A 22,403-nucleotide genomic window follows, 5' to 3' on the forward strand; every position below is an offset into this window, starting at 1 on the left:
TGTCACACTGACAAACCCTAGAGCTTGACACTGTAGTAATTATAGGACGATCCATAGAATGCCTCCATTATTTCTTTATCTTGATTTACCTAGTAAAATCAACTCCCCAAATTAAACTTGGACATTTGCCATCGACGTGTCGAATATTCCATCCATTAATCAACAATTTGACATCGAATTTCAATAAGATCTCACCCTTAAGCAGGCCATTCGAATGTAACACAGATTTTTCGCGTTCCACAATCCGACAGTATTTTTTCCCAAACAGTCTCTAAAGTTTATCTAAATTACTCACTCCAGGGAAATAAGAATTAATCCAAATCGAATTGAACCTTTACCTACGTTACAACACTACCAAAAAGCACTCGATTCAACACAATCACACCCCCCGATTCCACCCTTAGGAACAATCGTCACTTTTCGCTCCTAATTATTTCCCTATCAGCGCCCTTTGCAACAGTTACATACGCTAATACTATTTTCCTAATGCTCACATTCCGCTGTAATTGTCGCTTATTCACATCCAAAACTTCATACGCGAAGTGAAAAAACTTTTAACGAAAGCCACTTGTAACAGTATATTATTACCTTTTAATTTACTAAAATAGCAGCAACTGTACACCGTGTACTATAAACATAAAATAAATAATAATAAAAATAATATAAAATGTAATTACAACTCCGCGCTTTTACTTTGTTACGTAGACATATATTTTACTAAGGAAAATTTTATTACAATGGTGTCGTATTTACCAAAAACGACGTGCATATTCAGTGTAGTATTTTACATTTTAATTAATATTAACATCAAATATGAAAAATAAATAAGAAGCAAGTCATTTATTCTCTTATTAAAATAATGTCATCCCAAGACGCTCATCTGGAAACTCTGATTAGTTCAGCGCAGCTAAACAAGGTAATTTAGGTGAAATTAAATTTTTGTTTGAGAATATAACTTCCACCCCACTTACGCAGACCAAACACAAACTGATCTATATTTCACTAATTTAATATTGCCTCTTTAATTCAAACACACCGAGAATAGCCCGACGATAAAAATTCGTCGGTGCCAAAATTAATGTTCTACGACGTATTTTAAGCCAAAAAAAACCATCACGAATAGGTTACAACTTATATAAGTCTACAAATACACTCCGGAATGATTTCTTCAGTTTTACTATGCAACGGGTTATCGCCCCCAGAAGTTTCGAAATAAAATTCAAATTTAGATTTAACAAAAAACATTTTCTCTATGGTGTAATTTTGGGCGGACAGAGTCGACGGAGTTAATAAGGAACAAAAATAAAATGATATTATCAAAAAACTCAAACCCTCCAAGGAAAAGTTCGGTTTAGTCGATTTAAGTGCATATAATTAAAACAACGATTCAACTATAATGTACTTTGTAAAAGAGGCGATCGAAAACCACAAATATTGCTTTGTTATTAAGTATAACTATATTTTATTTAAAATTAAAACAACGGACCAATCTAACGATGCAACAGAACTCCACTAACTTATCTCATCGATTAGCTCTCGTAAATATCACAATACTTCCTCTTGTCGACAACGAACAAGTCCTTCCCTTGTTATCAAAATACCTCTATCACAATTTTTCCCTTCGATCTGTCTTCTTGGATTTACATTGACGGGAGAGATGTCAGCGATTTACATATAGCCGATTTTCGTTTTGTATCAGAATAGTATGAAAGAAGTGAATCGTGTCTTATCACTCACAACAGGACTCTCAAAATTCTAAAATCAAACTTTAAACGTGGATTTCTATCTGCACAAGGTAAAAACTTTCAAATCTTAATTAATCAATCACATGAATCACAGAATCTGTTCCAATTGTACACGACAAATATTAACGCAACTCGTGTCACCGCTTGATTCAGTTTTGTTCGAATTTATGAAATGAAATAAAAATTCGAAAGTATGTCATATGTGGAAAAAAACACAAAGGACAGAAAGGATCTAAAAATGTTCAAAACAGGAAATAAATGTCAGATTACTTTTCGCAACAAACGCTTGTTTTATCAAAGATATAACCGTGACATTCATGTGACATATCTATGTCATATGAAAAGGAACAAAAATTAACATTTCTGGACCACATGTGTTACCCTTAAGGTATAAAAAATTAAAAAAATAAATTAATAATCTTTTGTGCTGTGTAGCTACATCTGTTTGTTAGAAACGAATGAATGTAAATCAAATGTGACATATTAAAGATTTGAAGCTTTTTCGTAAATACAGGGTGTCTCAAAATTCGCGAATTCCGAATTCAAGCGTTATAGAGGATCACTTCAGTAGTCCAAATATGGAAATTTAAAAAAATCGGGACTCCCCCCACAAAGATACATTGGTCTGAAAGTGCACTCTTTGACGTGCGTTTTCTTCAAATACAGGCTGAAACTTCAGTGATTATTGTTATTTATGGTGCAGATGATTGTGGAAAATAATAACGTAAAACAATTTTTTGAAGAATAGCTTTACTTTGGAGTTAAAAAATCTTAAATTTTTCTAATTGTTCTTAAAAATGGAACGGCAACGTAGCTAGATAGTATTTTGTCACTGTGGATATGAAGCCTTTTTATGTATTGAACAAAATTAAAGTGCTTATATCTTCTTCAGGAAGAAGGAATTTTTTTTTTAAGTATTTTTCGAGCTCCACTGGGTCCTTCCCTACCACGCTTTGAATTCGGAATTCGCGAATTTTGAGACACCTGTATAGTGTTCAAGAAATAATTTTGAGTAGATTTTATTTTCATTGATCTCTCAATATTTTTGTTTTAATTTGTATCGTCCGTAAGTGGCTACAATTAGAATAAATATTTTGCCTGCATTAAATAATAATAAAGGCTGTTTGATAAAAAACGCCTCAACCCGTTACTTTTTTATTATACCGGGTGTATTATGAAAAACCTTTGGTGCTATAACTTCCTTATTTTTTATCCGATTTTAATAAATGATATGTCAAACAAAATCGTTTTAAATGGGCTACAATTTGAATTGATCCAGTATTTGTTCTTGAGTTCTGTTTTTGACAAATGATAGTCAACTTTTTTTTTTCAAATGGCACTATTAACTTTTTTTGCTCAGTTTTATAGAGATTTTTATTTTAAATATGAAAATGTAAACAACCATGCTCATGCATAGAAACAAAAAAAAGAAAATAAAAAATAATGTATTTTTTTTTAATTAAGCAGTCACATTAAACAGTAATAAAAGTGCATTCTAATTTTGCAAAGTGACTAAGACAGCTATGGACATTCAAGACAATGTCTATTTGACTCCGGCCAATAACAGAGATGATTTAATAAAAAAAATCGTAGCAGTATGTGAACAAATACCACCAGAATTTTTATTAAACGCCGCAATGGGCGTTAGTGAAAGGTGTCGAATGTGCCTAAAGGCTGTATGACGCGATGCTAAATTTTGTAGAAAATTTGTTAGAAAATGAGAGAGGACCAATGAACGATCAGGATCTGACAAAGACAGACTATGATCCTGATCGTTCATTGGTCCTGATCGAGGGTCTCTCTCATTTTCTAACAAATTTTCTACAAAATTTAGCATCGTGTCAAACAAGCTTTAGAGAGAATGGAGGTAATTTGAAACATTTGCTATAGTAAAGTTATGGTTATTTGATTTTTGGAAATTCAATTTTTTTTATTAAAAACAAATTTTTGATTTTTTATTTTAATGTTTATGTATTCAGAAGATAAACATCTATCAGAATAAAGATAAAAAAATATACAGTGCAACTTAAAAAAACAAAGTTAGCTGCGGTCCGTCAAAAAATATAATATTAAAAAAAATCATAGCATGTCGGGCTATAGTGTTTCTACAACGATTTTGTTTGACGTATAATTTGTTAAAATCGGATAAAAAATAAGGAAGTTATAGCACCAAAGGTTTTTCATAATACACCCGGTATATAATAATTATCTCAGCGATATGTTTGAAGTTCACGTTGAATGTAATAAAAATCGAAATCAAGCCGTACGGCCTTACAGTTAATCTATTGTTCTCGTGATGATTATCTTTATTATTATTCATGTTTTCCAAGAAAATAATAAGAAAGCACTTCAAGATTGCACGTGAAAATTTTCAAACAGACACTTGACATTTGTTGCTACATATTTGTATTTTGATTGTTTTTCACAACACACTTGAAAATTTCGCAATAAGCTGAACCGCAATTAAAAATTGGTTTTTTTTTCAGTTAGCTATTGACCAAATTATAACTTTTAATACATCATTAGATTTAGAAAAAAAAAACCTACCAGACTATGCAAAAAAACTACATGTGTCCATTAAAAAAAAAAAAAAAAAGTTGACTATCGTTAGCTATTGAAGATAAGGCAAAAAAAAATATTTTATGGTTGTTTTGTAGCGCATGAGAAACCATATCTTTGTTTATTTTGTTCATTGAAATCAGATAATAAATAAAAACGTGGTAATTGTTTACTTTAACTACTTCTGGAATTTTCGCGTTTTTTCTCGCTAGACAGCCTGAGGACGTCCCCCTACATCATTTCCCACCAGTCAAACCTTGTGCAAATGAAAATTTTCCTTACCCTGCCGTTATACTAAGACTTGGCACGACCTTGACGCGACCTTGAAACACAACAAGAGAGAAAAAAAAAGGCATTTGCACAAGGTTTGAATGGTGGGGCACGATCTAGGAGGACGCCCTGAGGCTGTCTAGCCAGAAAAAACGCGAAAATTCCAGAAGTAGTTAAAATGAACAATTACCAAAAAAGTTATGGGTTGAGGCGTTTTTTATCAAACAGCCTGTATAATGAAAAAATATATTTGTTTTTTTTTTGTGTCAATTGTCCTATTATGTTTCATGTGATTTTGCTCTAGCACTTTTGTGTGTCCAAATGCAGCCCTGAGGTTTTATTAATTAACGTGGGCGACACCTCAAATTTAGATTGTGGTAAAACAGAAAGAGTTAGTAGGATGCTATTATAGTAAGTTGTTAGTAAGATGGTTTAACTGTTGCGCGATAGCAAATTTGCAAGAAATATGTAGGTTGAAATAGTGCTAAGATATCAATATTTTATCAAGGGCTTAATTATTCAGGAAGTTTCAGGTTGTCTTGAAGCTGTACATGTCCCTAACGATTTTGGTTTAAATATTAATCTATTATGGAATAATGAATCCGTTTATGAAATTAAAATAAGTACCAGTGAAACAGCGAACTTTACAAAATCGATTCGAATTAAATCGTTGTAGATTCCGGAAATGTTCCGATTTGTGCATCCGTTTTTCCTCCGGCATGTTGGGCTTTCAATCGCATACATACAGATAAAGACAATGCTCAAGTCTGTTCAGGAGTTAGAATTGGACCAATGCCCATTCTGAAAGTGCCCTGTCTCGGATACCCCGGAGGCAATCTCGCTGTAAGTCCTAACAATTACTGACATTTTATCTAGTTCTTCGCCGGACAAGTGCAAATCGAGGGTATTATTTTAATCCGCCATATCCACAACTGCGTCACTAATCATCACACGTGCATATAATATTATCTGTGATATCAAAACACATTAGAGATTCTAAAATTTTATTGTTCCGGATTTAGAGGATTATTTTGTTGTTTCGCAAGTGCAAGTGCAACATCCGACCAGTTATTATTACAGACCACCATAAAACCGGTGCCGCGAAAACATTTATACATAATAAAAATGGACGTTGATTTGCTTAAAAATTCACCTTTTATCATAACAGATGAAACGTCTCCGTAAAATATAATGCTTACATTTCACGGTGTGAAGCGAGTAAAAAAGCAAGCATTCTTCGCTAATGCGCTAAATATGTAACCTGTATGAAACAAGCTCAGACGTGACAAAACTATAAAACGTAGAGTACTGCTATTTTTCCTTTTCACATATTAAGATGAATTTAAATAATAACAGTAGCTTTACAATTACGAAGTTCCAGCAGTACTAACACCAAGTCTGATATGCACGCTTTGTCTCAAAATCAAATAACGTGTGCAATCGTCGATGTTGCACGCACAAATGTTGTAATATGTACAACAAATGACGTTCCGAGAATGGTTTGCTATTCAAATTTGTTTAACTCCAACAAAAATTAATTTTATTTCGAAACGTAAAATATTAGCGTTTTCGTTCAGGTTTAACGTCGCGTTCAGACAAATTGTACATTAACATCAAATTGACTATCATTTATGAATTAAAACATTTTCATCCATTACCAGAACAGTAATGTTTCCGGTCATGGTCACAACTCCATGATAAATTGTCACGTCATAATACTAATGGTTAAAACATACGCTCTAATCACACAACATTTTCGTCTTAAATTTCAGGCAATTTTTAAAATGCGCACATTTACAATTGAAAAAACATGTGTTATGTAAAAATTGTTCAGGTTCTGAAATAAGAACTACTTATGTATTTATATATCCGTACCTCCAGATATGTTATATCGTATTCTGCACTTCCTTCAGAAACGAGCAAATACAACAGTTTGCTTCAAGTTATAGTCTTGAAATAAAATAATTCGCGATCTATCAGTACGTATATGTCTAGTCCGTGCAGTTTTACAAATACCATAAATCGAAAATAACCAAGAGAATCTTTCCCGTTCAGTGGGAGTGTAATTTTTACGAAACAGTCTTCAATTGGTTGGAGTAAAGTTGAAAGTTCGTTGTAATTAAAAAAATTCTGGATTAAGATTAATCTTAGAACAATGTCTTCAGTGAAGTTTGCTGATGTTTCGTTGTAAATCCCTGTAATTCTGATTAATCCGTAGGTGATCTGGCCTTGTTCACGGGTCAAAAAAATATATTTATTTTTTACGTCACACGGTTTTAGATCGGCTCTAGATAAAATTCGCTTTGTCTTCCACTCACAGTTTAATAAGAGATACAAAGTTGAATTTTTTTCTTCGCATTGTTGAATTTCTTTGATACTTATTTTTCGTTTTCGGTTTCCTTTATGCAGAGTAACTCTCTCTCGCCTGTACTCTTGTTACATTTTCTTTTATCTCAAGTACTTTTTTCATATTATTCATTGTCTGTACGAACAGATCAAATCATATACTATTCCGTCTAACTTGGACTCAACATAATTTTCGTTGAACTTGAGTCGGTCTCTCCTCACAATGCATCTCTTTAAAACGAGATTCCTTTTTTTTAAAACTAAAATCACAATTCTTTTACGGCATTCCGTTATCTATAAAAGAATCATCAGGGTAATAACGATGTGTTCCTGGAAAATATTTTTGTGATGTAGCAATAGTACATTATACTAATTGCTTTCATTTTTTACGCTGGTACTAGAACGAATAAAATATTGAAAACTCGTAACAACTCCAAGTTGTTGTTTATTATAATTTTTTCCACAAAGCTAACACCCTCAAATACGATTTACCAAAAAATGTTTCTCGGACGTTAAATGTTATTATTCATCCTTTAAAATGCTAACTAAGTCGAGAAGTGCTACATCGACGCACAATCGTTTAGCGTAATTATTCCATTACCCTTTGTTTCTTCTTCTAATTAAGGAATTTTTAAGAACAATAAAGTTAAATTTAAAACAAATTAATTTTGTTTACATAAATATTCTTTGTTGTTGCTGTTAATAATCTTAATTAGAATAATCAGTTACACGTTAAGTACAGTGTAAATATTAGACAATATTTAATTTTATTTTCTTTAAAACTAACCAGAGAAAATTTTAATATCCGGCAAGGGTCGTAGAGAATTTAAGATATGGATTAGCTCCAACGTAAACAGTATTACTAGACAAAGTTCATTCACATGATGAAACCTAATATTTTTTTTATTTAATCCTTGAGATTATGCTCTTATTAAAACATTCTGCAATAGATCATTAAACAATATTATTGAGGAATATGATTTTTATCAGATTTGTGACGATAAGAGAAATATATAAATTAATAGGGATTGCCGTTGTCTGTATTCACTAGCCAGCAACATGAATGTAGTTATTTTTCTCCTCGTTTTACTCCCCCTTGCCTTTACTGGCCCTGGTAAGTCTAATTTAAATATCCCTGTAACTTAAAGGGAGTTCAAAAAAATGTTCAAAAGCTTATGCTTTAATTTACAGTTCGCTTCAATTAGTTTTTTTTTTTGTCATTAATTTTAGTACAGCCAGTAAGGCGTTATTTCCGCGAAGAAAACAATCCGGACTTCAAGAGATTTATCTACGTTGAAAATGAAAAAGGAGATGTTGAAATGATCGACTTGAAAGTAGGTGACGCCAAGCCCAGAGTCGAATTGTCCGATGTATCCTACGACTTGTACACCAAAAACAACAAAGATTATCCTTACATAATTACAACCGGCAATGTCAACGAGCTGAGCAAATCATTTTTTGACCCAAAAAAACCGATTTTGTTTGTGGCCCACGGTTGGAACAATAATCGCAATTCTGACGTAAACCGTTACATCAGAGAGGCGACTTTTGGAAATCACGATGTGAACCTGTTCATAGTGGATTGGAGCGGCCCTGCCAACAGTTTGTACTTGTCGGCCAAAGGTTCTGTGGGTCCCGTGGGCAAACTCATCGGCAATTTCATCAACGAAATCCAGAAAGCTTACAACATTGACGGTTCTTCTTTCGTTCTGATTGGTCACAGCTTGGGGGCCCATGTTGTCGGCAGTGCCGGGGCAACTGTCAACAACAAAGTCGCCCACATCATAGGTCTGGATCCTGCTGGACCGCTGTTCTCTCTGAACCATCCTGAAGAACGTTTGGATATTTCCGACGCTAAATTTGTTCAAGTGATCCACACCAACGGAGCTTTGCTAGGATTTGGAAGTTCTATCGGAAACGTTGATTACTTCCCCAACGGTGGAATGACCCAACCTGGATGTGGTTTCGATCTCGCCGGGACCTGTGCTCACAGCAAAGCCTATAAATATCTTGCTGAATCATTGACTAGAGGACCGGTCTTCCAGGCTGTCTTGTGTTCTGATTATTCACAATACGAAAAGGGACTGTGCGCAAATAATGAACCATCAACTATGGGAGATATTAAGTTTAATTCCAGGTTTGTACAATTTTACATTCTTCAAAATCTAAAACCCAACAACTAATTCCGTAATTTACAGAATCTTTGGAGATTACTATCTGGATACCAACGCCGACAGCCCATTCGGACAAGGTTAGAATTGCCTTTTGATTATTTACAAACTCTGTGAATGATGTATTGAAATTGTATTTGTTCCAAAATACAGATTATTGTCTTTAAGCACATTTTCGTATTATTGTAACCCTCCAACTTGAGTCCACAACAAAGTAATATAGTCAACGATCAATATTCAGACTATAATATTTTACATAAAAAACATTTTATAGATAATTTACGACAAGCATAAAAACATTGCCACAATGCAAGTGTAACACAACAGTAAACATGTAATAAGAATAAAAATAAAAGTTCTATTATTTTGAACACCAAAGTAATGATTGTTATCACAAATTATTACTAACGATAAATGACTTCTAATTATTATTAAAAATTTTGTTAAATAGAGAAATGGTTACTAAGTATATTAAATTATAAATTATGTATGTGGTCCATATTATGATTCACCTAAGAATTTTTCTACAAAACTTAAGATTTAATAAATAAAAGCTGTTGAAAAGTAATTTGCGCTTAGAATCACTAGTGTTTTAAAACAAAGGAATGTCGAGTGAAATTATAAATACCCAAGAAACAAACCCGCACTTTCGACATTTAAATTTATGATCCTAGCCATAACACCTACATGCCGTTGCAGGATTTGCTGTGCAAATATACTGTTATCAAGTGTCATAATCTCTTCTTTTTATATTTTCTGCCGGAGAAATTAAGATACAATCATAAATTACAGTGACATCTAACGACCACTCTAAAAATCCAAGCGAATTATTATAGTTGTCGTTCGACTAGTTCAGGATAAGTGGCACTAGGTGTCACCACAATTTTATCATGATCTTAAGATTTGTTCAACAAGTTTTTTGATTAATTTTAATAACAAGACTCTAGTAAATTAAATAAAGTCACTTAGCCATAATTCTAAACTATAATAAATAGAGCTTGTCACAGTTTTCTTAAAGGTACCTACCCGCAACTGCCACCTGCAATATTTACAGCAAGTACCTACCCTACAGTCTCTAAGGGTTTAGCAATTTATGAAATTCCAATATCCTATTGTATAGAGTAAACAGTAGAAGCAGTAAATTACCGCTTATATGGCTCTAAATTTTCTTGTTTCTATTGTACCTATACATATTGATAAACTCCTCTGATTAATTACATTTATGCCATTATATGTTCATTACGTCACAAAATAAGTACCCATTTTATTTTTATTTTTTTGGATGGCCTTTAACCATTACTGTCTCAATAAATGGAACATAGATTAAATCAGATTACTTTCAGAGTAATAAAGTATTCGTCAGTGGTTAACAAATTAACTCCCTCATTAAAAAAATTCTGGAAAGCTTTCAGATCACTATTCCAAAACACTTACTAATAACTAAGTAATAAGGAATGACGTGGAAACGAAGTTCTAAAAATGTCAAAAAGATAAATTGTGTTGGATTAATTTTTATTAGATTCTATTAAATTTATCGTTTTATTACCATATAATTAGTTTATTGCCAGGAGTAAGAAGTACATTTGATTGATATAAAACCAAAAATATTAGAGAAGCAACTCAGTTGAAAAACAAATAACAGTTATGAAGGGCGTGCTGTGTTTGGTTTTTGCAATTGTGTGCTGTGCTTCTAGCACAGTTGCGTCTCGCCTTTATTTTGCCGAAGAAGATGACATTGATTACAAAAGATTTCAACTATTAAAAACCAAATCAGGAGATGAAGAAGTTATTGATCTACTCAGCGACGAAGTGACAGCTTTCGCTGTTGTGACCGATGTCACTTACTATCTCTACACAAAGAACAATCTAGAGATACCCCACACGGTTAAAAGCAGCAACATCCAGGAACTCTCAATTTCGCCACACTTCGATCCTGCAAAAAAAACTTTCTTTATAATTCACGGTTGGGTGGACGACTATACAGCTGATGTGAATCGGTTGGTCAAAGCAGCTCTTTTGAGTAAACACGACCTCAACGTTATCGTCGTCGACTGGAGTCCAGTGGCCAGTGAAAGCTACACCACAGCACAAAACGCTGTAACTGCTATTGGAAAATTCGTCGGTGGCTTCATCAACGACATGATGACCACCTATGGTATAAGCGGCTCTCAAGTGGCCATAGTGGGGCACAGTCTCGGAGCGCACATTGCTGGAAACGCCGGTAGCATCATCAGAAGCAAAGTTGACCAAATCATTGGACTCGATCCGGCAGCCCCCATGTTCACCGTAGACAACACTGAAAATCGTTTGGACCCCACCGATGCTCAGTACGTCCAAGTCATTCACACCAACGGTCGATTTCTTGGTTTCTCTAGTTCGATTGGTCACGCTGACTACTACCCTAACGGCGGAATGATACAAGCTGGTTGCGGAATTGATCTTCTCGGGGGCTGCTCACATGCACGAGCTTTTGAATATCTAGCCGAAGCGATAGGTAACGGAGGTAAATTCACGGCTACTCTTTGCGGAAGCTATTCAGACTATCAGAACAAAAAATGCACGAATAATGCAAAGTCCAACATGGGATCTGCAACTGTCGACAAGAGGTAAAGTTTATTTGGTAGAAAGGATTTTTTAAAATGATTTTTAATTTATAGCGTGGTTGGAGACTTCTTCTTGGACACGAATTCCGGGGCACCTTTCGCTCAAGGGTAATTTCTTGATGACGACGACAAAAGCCAAAAGCATTTCCTATGTCCACTAAGTAATCATTGTATCTTGGGTGTATTATATATTTAAGAAAAATAAACTTTTATTTTATCATTTAATCAACCTTTCACGTTGAGTAGACGTGTTTGTTCCTGTTTTACAAGAAAATAGCAAAAACACATTTCACAATTTAGTATGTATTGGAATAAAAATTTCATATTTCAAATTGGAGAACTATTTATCTTTTTAATAGAGGGTTGTTGCAAAATAAAAACATAATTATTCTTACGTTAAAATTTGCGATTACACATACGATAAACAAAAAACAAATGCTAAAGGTATAGTAAAAAAACAGTAAAATTTGTCAAATTTGCTTAGACTGCAACATAACAAAATCATAGCTTCTATTAATATTTTGATTGATTTAGTTCAACTGTACAAACGTTACTTTATGTTAATTACAGGAATCTGCCTTGACATTATAGTAAATTTAGTGAGGTCATTACTTTACCTAAAACAGAGATAAGTACCTGCTGACTCACTTTTTGACCTTAATTAATAATTTAAAGTTTACTAAACCTTATTTTTATCTTTCAACATTTTGCACTTGCATGGAGCAATCATAAATTACAAATCATAATAGCTCCTGTAACTATTATTCACCTACAATAAATTAACTGATGTGACTAAACATGACACTGCTTAGATTGCTTATATAGCAGATTATTTTTTATAACTTCAATAAAAATTTATTGAAAAAATTATTAAGAATTTTGAATTTCATTAAGTAACTTAGTTTTTACTTCCTCTAAAGTGATATTACCTGTAACCTTTAGAGTTTTTGTTCTTGATTTGAACCCCTAAAAACACCACTGAATAAAATATTATGAAATATTTCATTGTTAAAATACCTTATCCAAGAACACATCACTTTTACGTAATCCCAATATTGACGCCATATATTTTACTAATTCTGTGTTTGCCTCACCTTCAGTTGGAGGAGCACTTATTTGAACTCCTACACCTTCAGCCGAAAAACCTTAAACTTAAAACTGTCAGTTTCAATAATTTATATGAATCATTAAGTTTTTCATGTTATACTTGTTATTGCGCTCTGTTTGGCTCCAGGCTTAGCTAGTATTGAAATAATGATATTATTTGATTTATCTAAACATATGGGCCCTTCTTCTTGCTAAAAATTAAACAATAATAATGCCTTCCATAGAAAACATTTCATACTTTAGGTGGAGCTTCTTGTTCTTTTTTGCCTACTTTACTTTTAGCTTTTTTTGACATGGTGTTTGCAAGTCTTCTTCTGACTGATGACGTCTTGTTATAAAGCAACGAAATCATTAATGTGACTTCGAAATTGGAATAATTGGATCCCGAAGAAATTAGGTTATGTTTATGTTTAGGTTTGTGTTTGCAAATTGATAACCATAGACTGCTTTTCAAATAAACAGGTAGAATGTTAAATCATAGAAGAAGAAGAAGAAGAAGAAGAAGAAGAAGAAGTAGAAGTTAGGAGGAAAAAAAATTACCTAATTTAGTCCAAGTGTATGGAAGCAACAAAATACATACATAAAATAAATACTAAATAATCTCTTTTTAAAAATTTAAAAATTTTGGACTTAGACAACAAATTGGTGGTTGAAATTCAAAAAGGTATATTATTATACTCATGTCATATCGTGAGGAAATTCCTTAACATTGACACAGAACATAAAACACAAAAAAGTCAAAATGTGGAGGCGAGACGCCGGTAATTATGTTGATAAGCACTGCACTATTACTTGATAGTATTATCCGTAATAGTGTATGTATTCCGGCAAAATTGCCGTGCCGCCGGGTGGAGGTGGGTTATAGACAGATAATTAAACAGTAAATAATCAATCCAAATATACAACGTGTCTCAGAAATAAGTATATTTTAACCAGTGACAGGCTGACAGGTCTCGTCAAGAACAGCAAAATTGTTATGTAGGTACCATTTTTTCGAAATATAATTTTCATTTCCGTATTTTACCCCCCATAAATTAATGAGTTGTCTATATTTACTCGTATTTTCTAATTATATGATTCAATAACAGCAACCGTGAATTACCTACTTAATAGTTTTTGTAAAATCAGCGCAAAACATTGTCCATTGTGTTTTTAGAATAAAGTTTTTTCGCTCTGCGGCCGAGGTGTAGATAAGAGGATTAAATTTTTAGTTAGTTTTATGCAACTCCAAAAGTCAGGTGTTTACGTGTTAATTCTATGAAATGTGAAAATGGTACGTTTATTTTCGAATATATACATAGATATTGTGGTGGCGTACGTGTAAGCTGTCTGTGGGTGAAGCCATGGACCATGGATTTGAAGTTTAAAGTTTGAAGTTTAAAGGCTCCACATCCTCTCACAAAAAATCAATTTTGAAACAATGCTTGTCTGTTGGTTGGTTGGGCAACTAAATGGGGTCGGTGACATTTTATTTTTTAAATAAGTATAATAATTAAGAACGGGTGAAAAGTGCTGCCACAACAATTCGCAGTAACAGAGGAATGCTAAAAAGAGTGGAAGAAAATAATTTCGTCGGCGCCTTCAGCATTGTATTGACAATAACGGCGATCACTTTGAACACTTCTTATACCTAATGATTACTGATTGATTAATGATTACCTACTCTGATTATTTCATGAGAATTTCTACGAATTAATACACTAATTTTAGGAGATATTTTGTCATCATTTTAGGTATGGGCGATTCATCAGGGTCAGCTTAAAATGTTTATTATTAAAATTGTTTTCATTTAATATCTACCATATATGATTCCCTTTTTCCCCTTAACATTATAGGTCACATTCATTAACGGTCGCAATAATTAGCTGCTGTGTGTTAGAAAAAACGAGTGAAAGTTTTCTTGCATTTGCTTTTTGTTCTTCGCTTATCGGCATCGGCGAAGTAAGTAATCCCCATAGGCGGGTAACGAAATTTGTGTAAAATTTTTCAATACATAATTTTAATTCTATAACTTCAAGGTTTAGGAAAAAATATATTTAAACATATTGTTGCTATTAACGAGTTCTATTACCAGTTAAAATTAATCTACTTATTTCTGAGACACGTTGTATATTGAGGTAGTCGTACGGCCAAAATTTAAATTAAAATAGTTAAATTCCCTACCAGAAATGCAGTTGTACATATTGAAAAGTGTTAGGAATGAATGTTGTAGTAAAATAATTAAGTAGTTGTGGTACTAGCTCTAGAAATATAAATGTGAATCAAGTTAAGAACACAATACATATTTTTCTTTCTAGCTTTGCTAGTGCCAGGTCGCTTCTTTCGCATCGCTATCAAACCGATAAATTGAGCCACCTGATTACTTATGTGCTAGGTACCTCTTTTTTGCGCGGGTCTTATGAGTCAAGAAAAAGTTATTTTCTGTATAGGAGTCGAATTTTCGAATATGCTCTGCAAACGTCTCCTAAAAGTGCCCTATATCATCTTATCCTCTTCATTTTCAACGATGGGTTCTCCATCTTACTTACTTCCAGTGGTGTGCACCATCGAGTTTCACCGGATACTAGGAAAACATAATTTTCAACATCTCATCCCCTTTCGAGACTTACATGAGCAGCACAAGCATTTACGCAATAGTAGCATCAGGCTGTTGGGGGTTTATTGTTTTTTTTTTTTTGTGTAACAATTTTCGTAATGTCGTTGAAATATTTTGTTGCATTTTAATCAAATCCATATTAATGTAAACCGAATTCCATATCCATAGTTTTTAGGAGATACCTACTAAAGTAGTATTAAAAATAACAAAGCAAAAAAAAAATTCGTAACAAAGCGCTGAACGGTAGATGAATTCACTCGAACCTGGTCTACACAATTCACCGAGAAATTATTTTTCTGATTAACAAAATTCGTTTAAGCCGAAGCCGAATCTGACGTGAAACGTTTATGGAGTTGCGCTGATTTATATGAATGTATTTTGCTATGAGAGAATCTGAAAATAGCGCAAATATCGCAGAGAGAATTTGCGTGGAAATATATTTTTTTTGTTCTGATGTGAAATGAGATTTATTTTTTATTGCAACTGAATTTTTAGGCAGTTGGGCTGATTCATATTATTAATGTTTGATAGAATTTTAAAATAGCCTCAAATATCATAGAGGATTTATGCGGAAATTATTTTATTGTTTAAAAAATTCATTTAAACGAATTTCATGCAAAATTGCAAAACAATATTTTTTTTTATTATTCGGTAATGGTTGTTTATGCAATTAAGATGATTTATATTAATGTGTTTTAATATGATAGAATTTGAAAATAAAACCAAATAAACTCACCGGGTAATTTTGGAAATTCTACGTTTCCAATAAAATTATGAAACATTTTGTAGATTAACATTTTCTCATAATGTTATTGTAACCAAAAAATATTTTGCATTTTTGCATTCACGACTACATAAAACAATTTTCTGTTACGTTGTGTTTTTCATTTGTTTATTAATTTAACATTTTGTATGGTGTATTTTGTTAGTTGTTTATTGCATTTAAAACATAATTACATAATATGGCATCAAGAAAGAAATTGAGAAATAGTGCCTAATAGCATTAATAATAACTGAAGATGGCAGAAGGCATCAACATTAATTAAATTTTGAAATCTACTTTAATTTAAACATGTTTAGAAGAATGATATGTTTATGTTTAAGGTGAAAACATAGTTTTCCACCGCCTCTATAAATAAACACAAACGCTAAAAATTTAATGTGACTCGATGACAATATTTAGGGTCAGTTTATAGAAAGAGAATTAAATATTTAATTCGAATTAAATTTTAATGCGCGATTAACCCATGAATCCGATATTTCGATTGGTTCAATCTGATCACGTGTTCAGTTAATCTTGCATTTGATTACGATTAATTTAATTTCGCTTCTGTAAACTGGCCCCTAATCTCTGAAATTAAAAGTGATTCGTTTTTTGTACCGGTGAATGTACTACAGACAGGAACCTTTATATTTTTCCAAAAAGTTGAACTAAAGGCTGTACCCAAGAATAAAAAAATACAAATGTACCTACTTAAATCAACATTAATTATTTCGTAAAAATACATTAAAAATATTACTTAAACTTAATAATTACTTAAAAATACAATAATAAGAAAAAAATAATATAATGTTACGAACACCTGACATGAATTCTATCGAATTACACAAACTTTTTATTCCTTAAAAATCACGCCTTACTCTCGTGTCAAAAATGGATTACTCCCTAGAATTCGAACTTTTAGGGAAATAACGTTTTTCATGTTGTATGTAACTAGAATTTTCAAAAGTTATTTTGAATGCCTAAGGTTGGTTACTTTGAATTGAGAGATTAATTCCAAATAAATATGCCGCCAGTAACCAAAATTGATTGTGAAACGAAAAATCATGTATCACTTAGCGAGAAATTAGTCATTTGCAATTGTTACAATTAATTTGCTGTCTTACGTTTTTGGGATATCTTTTGTTTGTCACCAGAAACCACATAGCCTCCAACCTAACCAAATTTATGGCAACCTAGTAACGAATATCCCTAAATCCTAGGGAGTAATCAATTTTTGACACGAGAGTAAATACATAAAATATTTTAAGTCATAAATCTAACTATCGTCGCCCTAACTATAGTATAAATTCCTCATTTAAAAATAGATGGCGCTATTTGGAATATTTTCCATTCACTGGTATACACTATACAGTTACCTAGGTTACCAACTTATTTATAATTGCTGCTTTTCTTCTGTCAATTTTGACATTAGTCATATCTATTTAATCTAAATTTTATTGTTAAGGGTGTGAACTCATCTTATGTTGTGTTAATCGTTCAATTTAAAAATGTTTGGGGTACGTGGTGACAAAAGGTGTCAATTTAGTGGAGTTAATAAAATTTGTGTTTGTAGAGTACTGGAGGTTATCCCGGAGGTAACTCTGGAGGTTATCCCGGAGGTAACCCTGGAGGTTATCCCGGAGGCAACCCTGGAGGTTATCCCGGAGGCAACCCAGGGGGTTATCCCGGGGGTAACCCGGGAGGTGCAGGTCCTGGTTATGGTCAACCTACTGTAAATCCAGATGTGCAACGGTGGTTTACTACAGTGGACAAAGACCGCTCAGGGCAAATAAACTGGCAAGAACTGCAAAGTGCTTTGATAAATGGGCAAGGGAAAAATTTTTCAGACACTGCATGTAAACTAATGATTGGCATGTTTGACATTGACAAAACAGGAACAATTGATATTAATGAATTTCAACAACTTTTTACATACATAAATCAATGGTTGGCAGTATTTAAAAACTATGATCGTGATCAGTCTGGACAAATTGAGGAGCCGGAACTTGCCCAAGGTAATTCATTTTTAATATTTGGAAATAAGAGAAAATATATGCATACATTTCATTGATAAATGCAGAGAAGGTTCATTTTAAAAAAAGTAAACTTGTAAAAGACTTGAGGATCACTTTTCATACAGGCTGTTTCCTAAAAAACGCTCAAGCTGTAGCTCTGTTATTTAATATTCAATTTTAATAAACAATAAAAGCAATACAATGGTTAAAAAACGTTACAAACGGCTTATAATTTTTTATTTTTTTCAACATTAACTGTTATGTCAAATAAGTGTCACTTACTTTGTTTTTTCAAATGGAAACATATTTATTTATATTTATTCTGATAGAGATAGATATTTATTTTCTTGAATTTTTATTGCACAAAAGTCAACGTGTTAGACATCATTGAAATCAGAAAAAAAATCTTCTTCCAGAATAAAAATATATAAATATATATTTCCATTTAAAAAAACAAAGTGACTTATTTGACGTACCTAACAGTTAATGTTGAAAAAAAAAAGTTAGGCGTTTTGTAGTGTTTTTTGAACCATTGTATTGCTTCTTTTGTTTATTAAAATCGGACAATAAATAACGGAGCTACGGTTTGCGCCGTTTTTTAGGAAACAGCCTGTATAACTGCTTATTTCGGGAAAATCAGCCTTTGGTATTTTAGTAATGTTTAATTTCTGTGATATGTTTTGTTCATTTGCTTTGATGAAGAATATTCTTTGTTGAATTTAATTATTGTTTTGTAAGATTTGCTTTTAATGAAATCATCAAATTTAATAGGAAGTTGGGAAACGAGGGTGTATTAAAATTCATACATATATACATTTTTTAAACTTATTTATTATATTATAACAACAATAAAAATATTAAAGTGGAAACATTACATTATAAAAATAAAAATAATTTCAACAAATCTTAATTTATCCATTTAACAATACAGTTTTCAAAGATGAACGAAATGAATTGGCAAATAATAACAGTTAAGTGCAAGTATGTATTTAAACATTACACGGCGTTTTATTTGCAGCACTCCAACAAATGGGTTTCAAATTCACCCCTGATTTTGTAAAGTTTTTAATAGCAAAAAGCGATCTTCAACATCATCGCCAGATGTCGGTGGATCAATTTATTGTTGTATGTGTACAAATTCAACGCTTTACAGAAGCTTTTCGCGTTAGAGACAAGGAATTAAAAGGAGTAATTACAATTGGATTTGAAGATTTTCTTAGTGTAGCTATAAATTGTACCACATAATAGTTGTAAGTGCAATATTTCTTTGAAAAGTGAGTTATTTGTGGGTGTAAATGAATGTTGTAAAGATTCAATTCCAGAATATTAATTAAGTTTAGCATAAGCGATTTGAAATAAAGTTTGTTTAGTAATTATGTTTCATATTTTTAAATAAATAGTAATGAAAAAAATCAAACTACTTTTTTACTTTTATACTTTTTGTCATAGTTAACGATGTATTTTTATTTTTAAAAATTTGTCTTTGTAACTTTTACTATAGGGTAGCTTAACAAGATACTAAACTCGTGTACTTGATAAATCCTCTTCTAATTAAACCAGTGGCTCTAATCTAAAAATCATTTAGAGCACTTTGGGTGATAATAAAATTTAACAATATGGTTTGATGGTAGGGTGATATATTGCACGTAACAAGAAAAATTTTAAACTTTTAAACAAATAAATAAGTAAAACCCACATATCAACACAGTATAAGTAAAATAATCACAGCATTTAAGTTTAAGTTTATAGAAACCTATATTAATATCGAATTATATGATATATTTAAAGTGAATTTCATCAGCACGCAATTGTTATTAGGTAATGTGTTTCGATTGTGGTTGTCATTTCGTTTTTTTCTTTTTAATTGACACAATATAATGCGTAAAAGATATTACCTCATCGATGTATGTGCGAAATGCCGTTAAAATTCACTGGTTATAAAGATAATTTGTATAAATCTAATGACACTATAAAGCATTATGTAAATGTAAGCATATTTAAAATGGCCTAAATTCGCTGTAAAATTTAAGTATGAAACTTTAAAAGTCGTAATCTAGAGCAAATTAGTTTCAATTTCGTGAAAACGGAAACTGGAATTCTGCATGAGACAAGATACTACAGCAAACCCTTGGCTTGCCTATGTAGAAGTATAAACGTTATGAATTTGATTTTTATTATTAGTAAGCGTCATAATTGTGCCCTAAGTTCAGTACATGTTAAAAATATCCGTATCTTTTTAAATTTACATATTTTTATCTCTAGAAATATTAAAACGTCCTAACTGCAAATTATTTTACATTATTTAAAAAAAACTTAAGATTTTGAGAAAATATTTTGTAATATTATCATGTATGATACTGAGTAATATCATACATCGTCTTTTGGGTACCTGTACTCCGGTTGTAACTGAGTTAGGCATATGTTTTCACTGAAAATTTCCGTGGGGGCTCCTAACGTCGCCGGTGTGATAACTATTTCTGCGGACTTTGAAGGACATAATAAAGTTGTTTCAGTGGCATCCTGATCTTCTGTATCTTCCAAATAATCCATCTCTGTAGATAAAAAATAGTGTTAAACCTCTCAAAACCTAAACGTTACACATGCTCGGCTTTATTGCAATAAAGGCATGAAGACACTTAGTATATACAAAGATCTGCTACTACATCGGTCTAAAACCACATCGTCATTCTTATTTAGTGTTAAAGTTGAGCTTACAGATTAAGGCATTGTCGCTAATTAATAATTTTCATCAACATTAGATCACTCTCTTGTGTTAATTAGGCGATAGTGCCCTTTTTCACAAATCTCTATTTTAATCAATACATTTCACACTGAATATATTTATCGTTATTAGTAAATTTCTAATTTCAGTTTTGTCTATTTAATAACTTTAAACTTGACCACTTTAGTTAAAAAATTACAGTTAGATAATTTATAGAAGCTCGAAAATAATAATTCAACATATATTTAATGGAATTATTCGTATTTCAATTAGTCAAGTTAGATAATTTTATTTTTTAATATAATTTGCCAAAAGAATACTTTTTATCCTTAGACATGGTGGAATATTTAGTATCTAGAGTGCCAGTTTCATGCAGCGTGATCTATAAGTAAACTGACAGAGCAAATTCGGGCATCATTTTATCAATTATGAACGACGAAAATTAATTTTACATAGATTCGTGCAAAAAGTGAAAGCGTCGCCTAAGAAGTATTTTTCACTTTGAATTTTTTTTGACGCGCAACAAAACAAGAATATAAAGTTCATTCACGTTGGATTTTCCCTGTCAAATTGTTGTGTGGCAAACGTGCGCCTCCTTTCCTTGTAATTTTCACAATATCATGTTACAGCCATTTGACGTCTTTTATTTTGAATGTTGGTTTGACGTGTGAAATAAAGTCAGATTTTTTCATAAAATTCTATTCCTATTCTATGCCTGGTTAATTTTACCATTGCGGAAAGAAAAAAGGAGGTTTTATTAACAGGTAATTTGAAAATTACGTTAATTAAATGTGTAATCGTGTCAAAAATAAATTACTCCCTAGAATTCGAACTTTTAGGGAAATAACGTTTTTCATGTTGTGTGTAACTAAATAGAATTTTCAAAAGTAATTTTGAATGCCTAAGGTTGGTTACTATGAATTGAGAGATTAAGTTCAACTATATAAATATGCCGCCAGAAACCAAAATTTATTGTGAAACGAAAAAACATGTATCGGTTAGCGAGAAATTAGCCATTTGCAACTGTTACAAGGAATTCGCTGCCTTATATTTTTGATATGGTTAGAATACGATATCTTTTGTTTGTCACCAGAAACCACATAGCCTCCAACCTAACCAAATTTAGGGCAACCTAGTAACGAATATCCCTAAATCCTAGGGAGTAATTTATTTTTGGCACGATTATAGCCAAGAACTGAAAAATGCCTATCCGGACCTAACCTCTACAGCCCGTATTGGCGACATACACAGCTAAAAAATTTGTTGAAGTAAAAATCACACTGCCAAGAAATTAAATAATTTGACCTAGACGAGAAAAATCCAACGTGAACGAATTTTACAGAACGTTGTCTAATCAGATGACATATTTCCACAAGTTTTAATTTCCCGCTGTACGTATTATAGTCGACGAAAACCCTACTTACATTTTAATAAGAGTGGTAAATTGCCATTTTAGTTTTTATAGGGCTTAACTAGATTGCGAGAAATTTAAATGCTTTCATTTTA

General features: G+C 32.2%; 6 protein-coding genes across 12 annotated transcripts in view; 4 read left to right on the forward strand and 2 right to left on the reverse strand.

The window, feature by feature from the left end:
* The first annotated feature begins 859 nt into the window (after positions 1 to 859).
* On the forward strand, positions 860 to 7,747 carry LOC138140094 (uncharacterized). The gene is made up of 3 exons (XM_069060800.1): positions 860 to 916; positions 5,047 to 5,197; positions 5,251 to 7,747. The coding sequence occupies exons 1-3, from the start codon at positions 860 to 862 to the stop codon at positions 5,436 to 5,438; spliced, it is 396 nt and encodes a 131-aa protein (XP_068916901.1). The 3' UTR covers positions 5,439 to 7,747.
* A 133-nt stretch (positions 7,748 to 7,880) lies between these two features.
* LOC138140032 (pancreatic triacylglycerol lipase-like) lies at positions 7,881 to 9,261 on the forward strand. Its single transcript, XM_069060696.1, has 3 exons — positions 7,881 to 8,034; positions 8,151 to 9,057; positions 9,119 to 9,261. The coding sequence occupies exons 1-3, from the start codon at positions 7,980 to 7,982 to the stop codon at positions 9,174 to 9,176; spliced, it is 1,020 nt and encodes a 339-aa protein (XP_068916797.1). The 5' UTR covers positions 7,881 to 7,979; the 3' UTR covers positions 9,177 to 9,261.
* A 1,432-nt stretch (positions 9,262 to 10,693) lies between these two features.
* LOC138140005 (lipase member H-like) lies at positions 10,694 to 11,919 on the forward strand. Its single transcript, XM_069060654.1, has 2 exons — positions 10,694 to 11,697; positions 11,749 to 11,919. The coding sequence occupies exons 1-2, from the start codon at positions 10,736 to 10,738 to the stop codon at positions 11,804 to 11,806; spliced, it is 1,020 nt and encodes a 339-aa protein (XP_068916755.1). The 5' UTR covers positions 10,694 to 10,735; the 3' UTR covers positions 11,807 to 11,919.
* A 58-nt stretch (positions 11,920 to 11,977) lies between these two features.
* Positions 11,978 to 13,249, reverse strand: LOC138140006 (UPF0235 protein C15orf40 homolog). The gene is made up of 5 exons (XM_069060655.1): positions 13,040 to 13,249; positions 12,902 to 12,992; positions 12,712 to 12,839; positions 12,624 to 12,660; positions 11,978 to 12,463 (listed from the first exon to the last, which is right to left on the reverse strand). The coding sequence occupies exons 1-5, from the start codon at positions 13,151 to 13,153 to the stop codon at positions 12,456 to 12,458; spliced, it is 378 nt and encodes a 125-aa protein (XP_068916756.1). The 5' UTR covers positions 13,154 to 13,249; the 3' UTR covers positions 11,978 to 12,455.
* Positions 13,250 to 17,516: 4,267 nt separating this feature from the next.
* Pef (penta-EF-hand domain containing protein peflin) lies at positions 17,517 to 19,592 on the forward strand. Its single transcript, XM_069060289.1, has 3 exons — positions 17,517 to 17,677; positions 17,734 to 18,175; positions 19,194 to 19,592. Exons 1-3 carry the CDS (start codon positions 17,669 to 17,671, stop codon positions 19,418 to 19,420), a joined length of 678 nt encoding a protein of 225 aa, XP_068916390.1. The 5' UTR covers positions 17,517 to 17,668; the 3' UTR covers positions 19,421 to 19,592.
* Positions 18,987 to 22,403, reverse strand: part of LOC138139795 (potassium voltage-gated channel subfamily KQT member 1-like) — a 44,543-nt gene continuing 41,126 nt past the window's right edge. For 6 of the 7 annotated variants that reach the window (XM_069060285.1, XM_069060284.1, XM_069060281.1 and 3 more), the window contains one exon: positions 18,987 to 20,727. In XM_069060285.1, coding sequence (XP_068916386.1) covers positions 20,543 to 20,727 — 185 coding nt within the window. In that variant the 3' untranslated portion in view covers positions 18,987 to 20,542. The remainder of the gene's footprint in view (positions 20,728 to 22,403) is intronic. The other variant, XM_069060287.1, reaches the window with a different exon arrangement.

The sequence above is a fragment of the Tenebrio molitor genome, chromosome X (assembly GCF_963966145.1).
Source record: "Tenebrio molitor chromosome X, icTenMoli1.1, whole genome shotgun sequence".
In the NCBI taxonomy this organism is placed as follows: Eukaryota; Metazoa; Arthropoda; class Insecta; order Coleoptera; family Tenebrionidae; genus Tenebrio; species Tenebrio molitor.

What these genes read in the sequence shown, in the direction of transcription:
- LOC138140006 (XM_069060655.1), bottom strand. Translation starts at nt 13,153, where the DNA reads ATGATTTCGTTGCTTTATAACAAGACGTCATCAGTCAGAAGAAGACTT. An exon ending in AACAAGAAGCTCCACCTAAA is followed by an intron (nt 12,993 to 13,039) that starts GTATGAAATGTT and finishes TTTAATTTTTAG; the next exon opens with CAAGAAGAAGGGCCCATATG. An exon ending in GTGATGTGTTCTTGGATAAG is followed by an intron (nt 12,661 to 12,711) that starts GTATTTTAACAA and finishes TGGTGTTTTTAG; the next exon opens with GGGTTCAAATCAAGAACAAA.
- LOC138140005 (XM_069060654.1), top strand. Translation starts at nt 10,736, where the DNA reads ATGAAGGGCGTGCTGTGTTTGGTTTTTGCAATTGTGTGCTGTGCTTCT. An exon ending in TCTGCAACTGTCGACAAGAG is followed by an intron (nt 11,698 to 11,748) that starts GTAAAGTTTATT and finishes TTTAATTTATAG; the next exon opens with CGTGGTTGGAGACTTCTTCT.
- Pef (XM_069060289.1), top strand. An exon ending in GGAGCCGGAACTTGCCCAAG is followed by an intron (nt 18,176 to 19,193) that starts GTAATTCATTTT and finishes TTTTATTTGCAG; the next exon opens with CACTCCAACAAATGGGTTTC.
- LOC138140032 (XM_069060696.1), top strand. Translation starts at nt 7,980, where the DNA reads ATGAATGTAGTTATTTTTCTCCTCGTTTTACTCCCCCTTGCCTTTACT. An exon ending in CCTTGCCTTTACTGGCCCTG is followed by an intron (nt 8,035 to 8,150) that starts GTAAGTCTAATT and finishes CATTAATTTTAG; the next exon opens with TACAGCCAGTAAGGCGTTAT. An exon ending in GATATTAAGTTTAATTCCAG is followed by an intron (nt 9,058 to 9,118) that starts GTTTGTACAATT and finishes CGTAATTTACAG; the next exon opens with AATCTTTGGAGATTACTATC.
- LOC138140094 (XM_069060800.1), top strand. Translation starts at nt 860, where the DNA reads ATGTCATCCCAAGACGCTCATCTGGAAACTCTGATTAGTTCAGCGCAG. An exon ending in GTTCAGCGCAGCTAAACAAG is followed by an intron (nt 917 to 5,046) that starts GTAATTTAGGTG and finishes AGAAATATGTAG; the next exon opens with GTTGAAATAGTGCTAAGATA. An exon ending in CGTTTATGAAATTAAAATAA is followed by an intron (nt 5,198 to 5,250) that starts GTACCAGTGAAA and finishes AAATCGTTGTAG; the next exon opens with ATTCCGGAAATGTTCCGATT.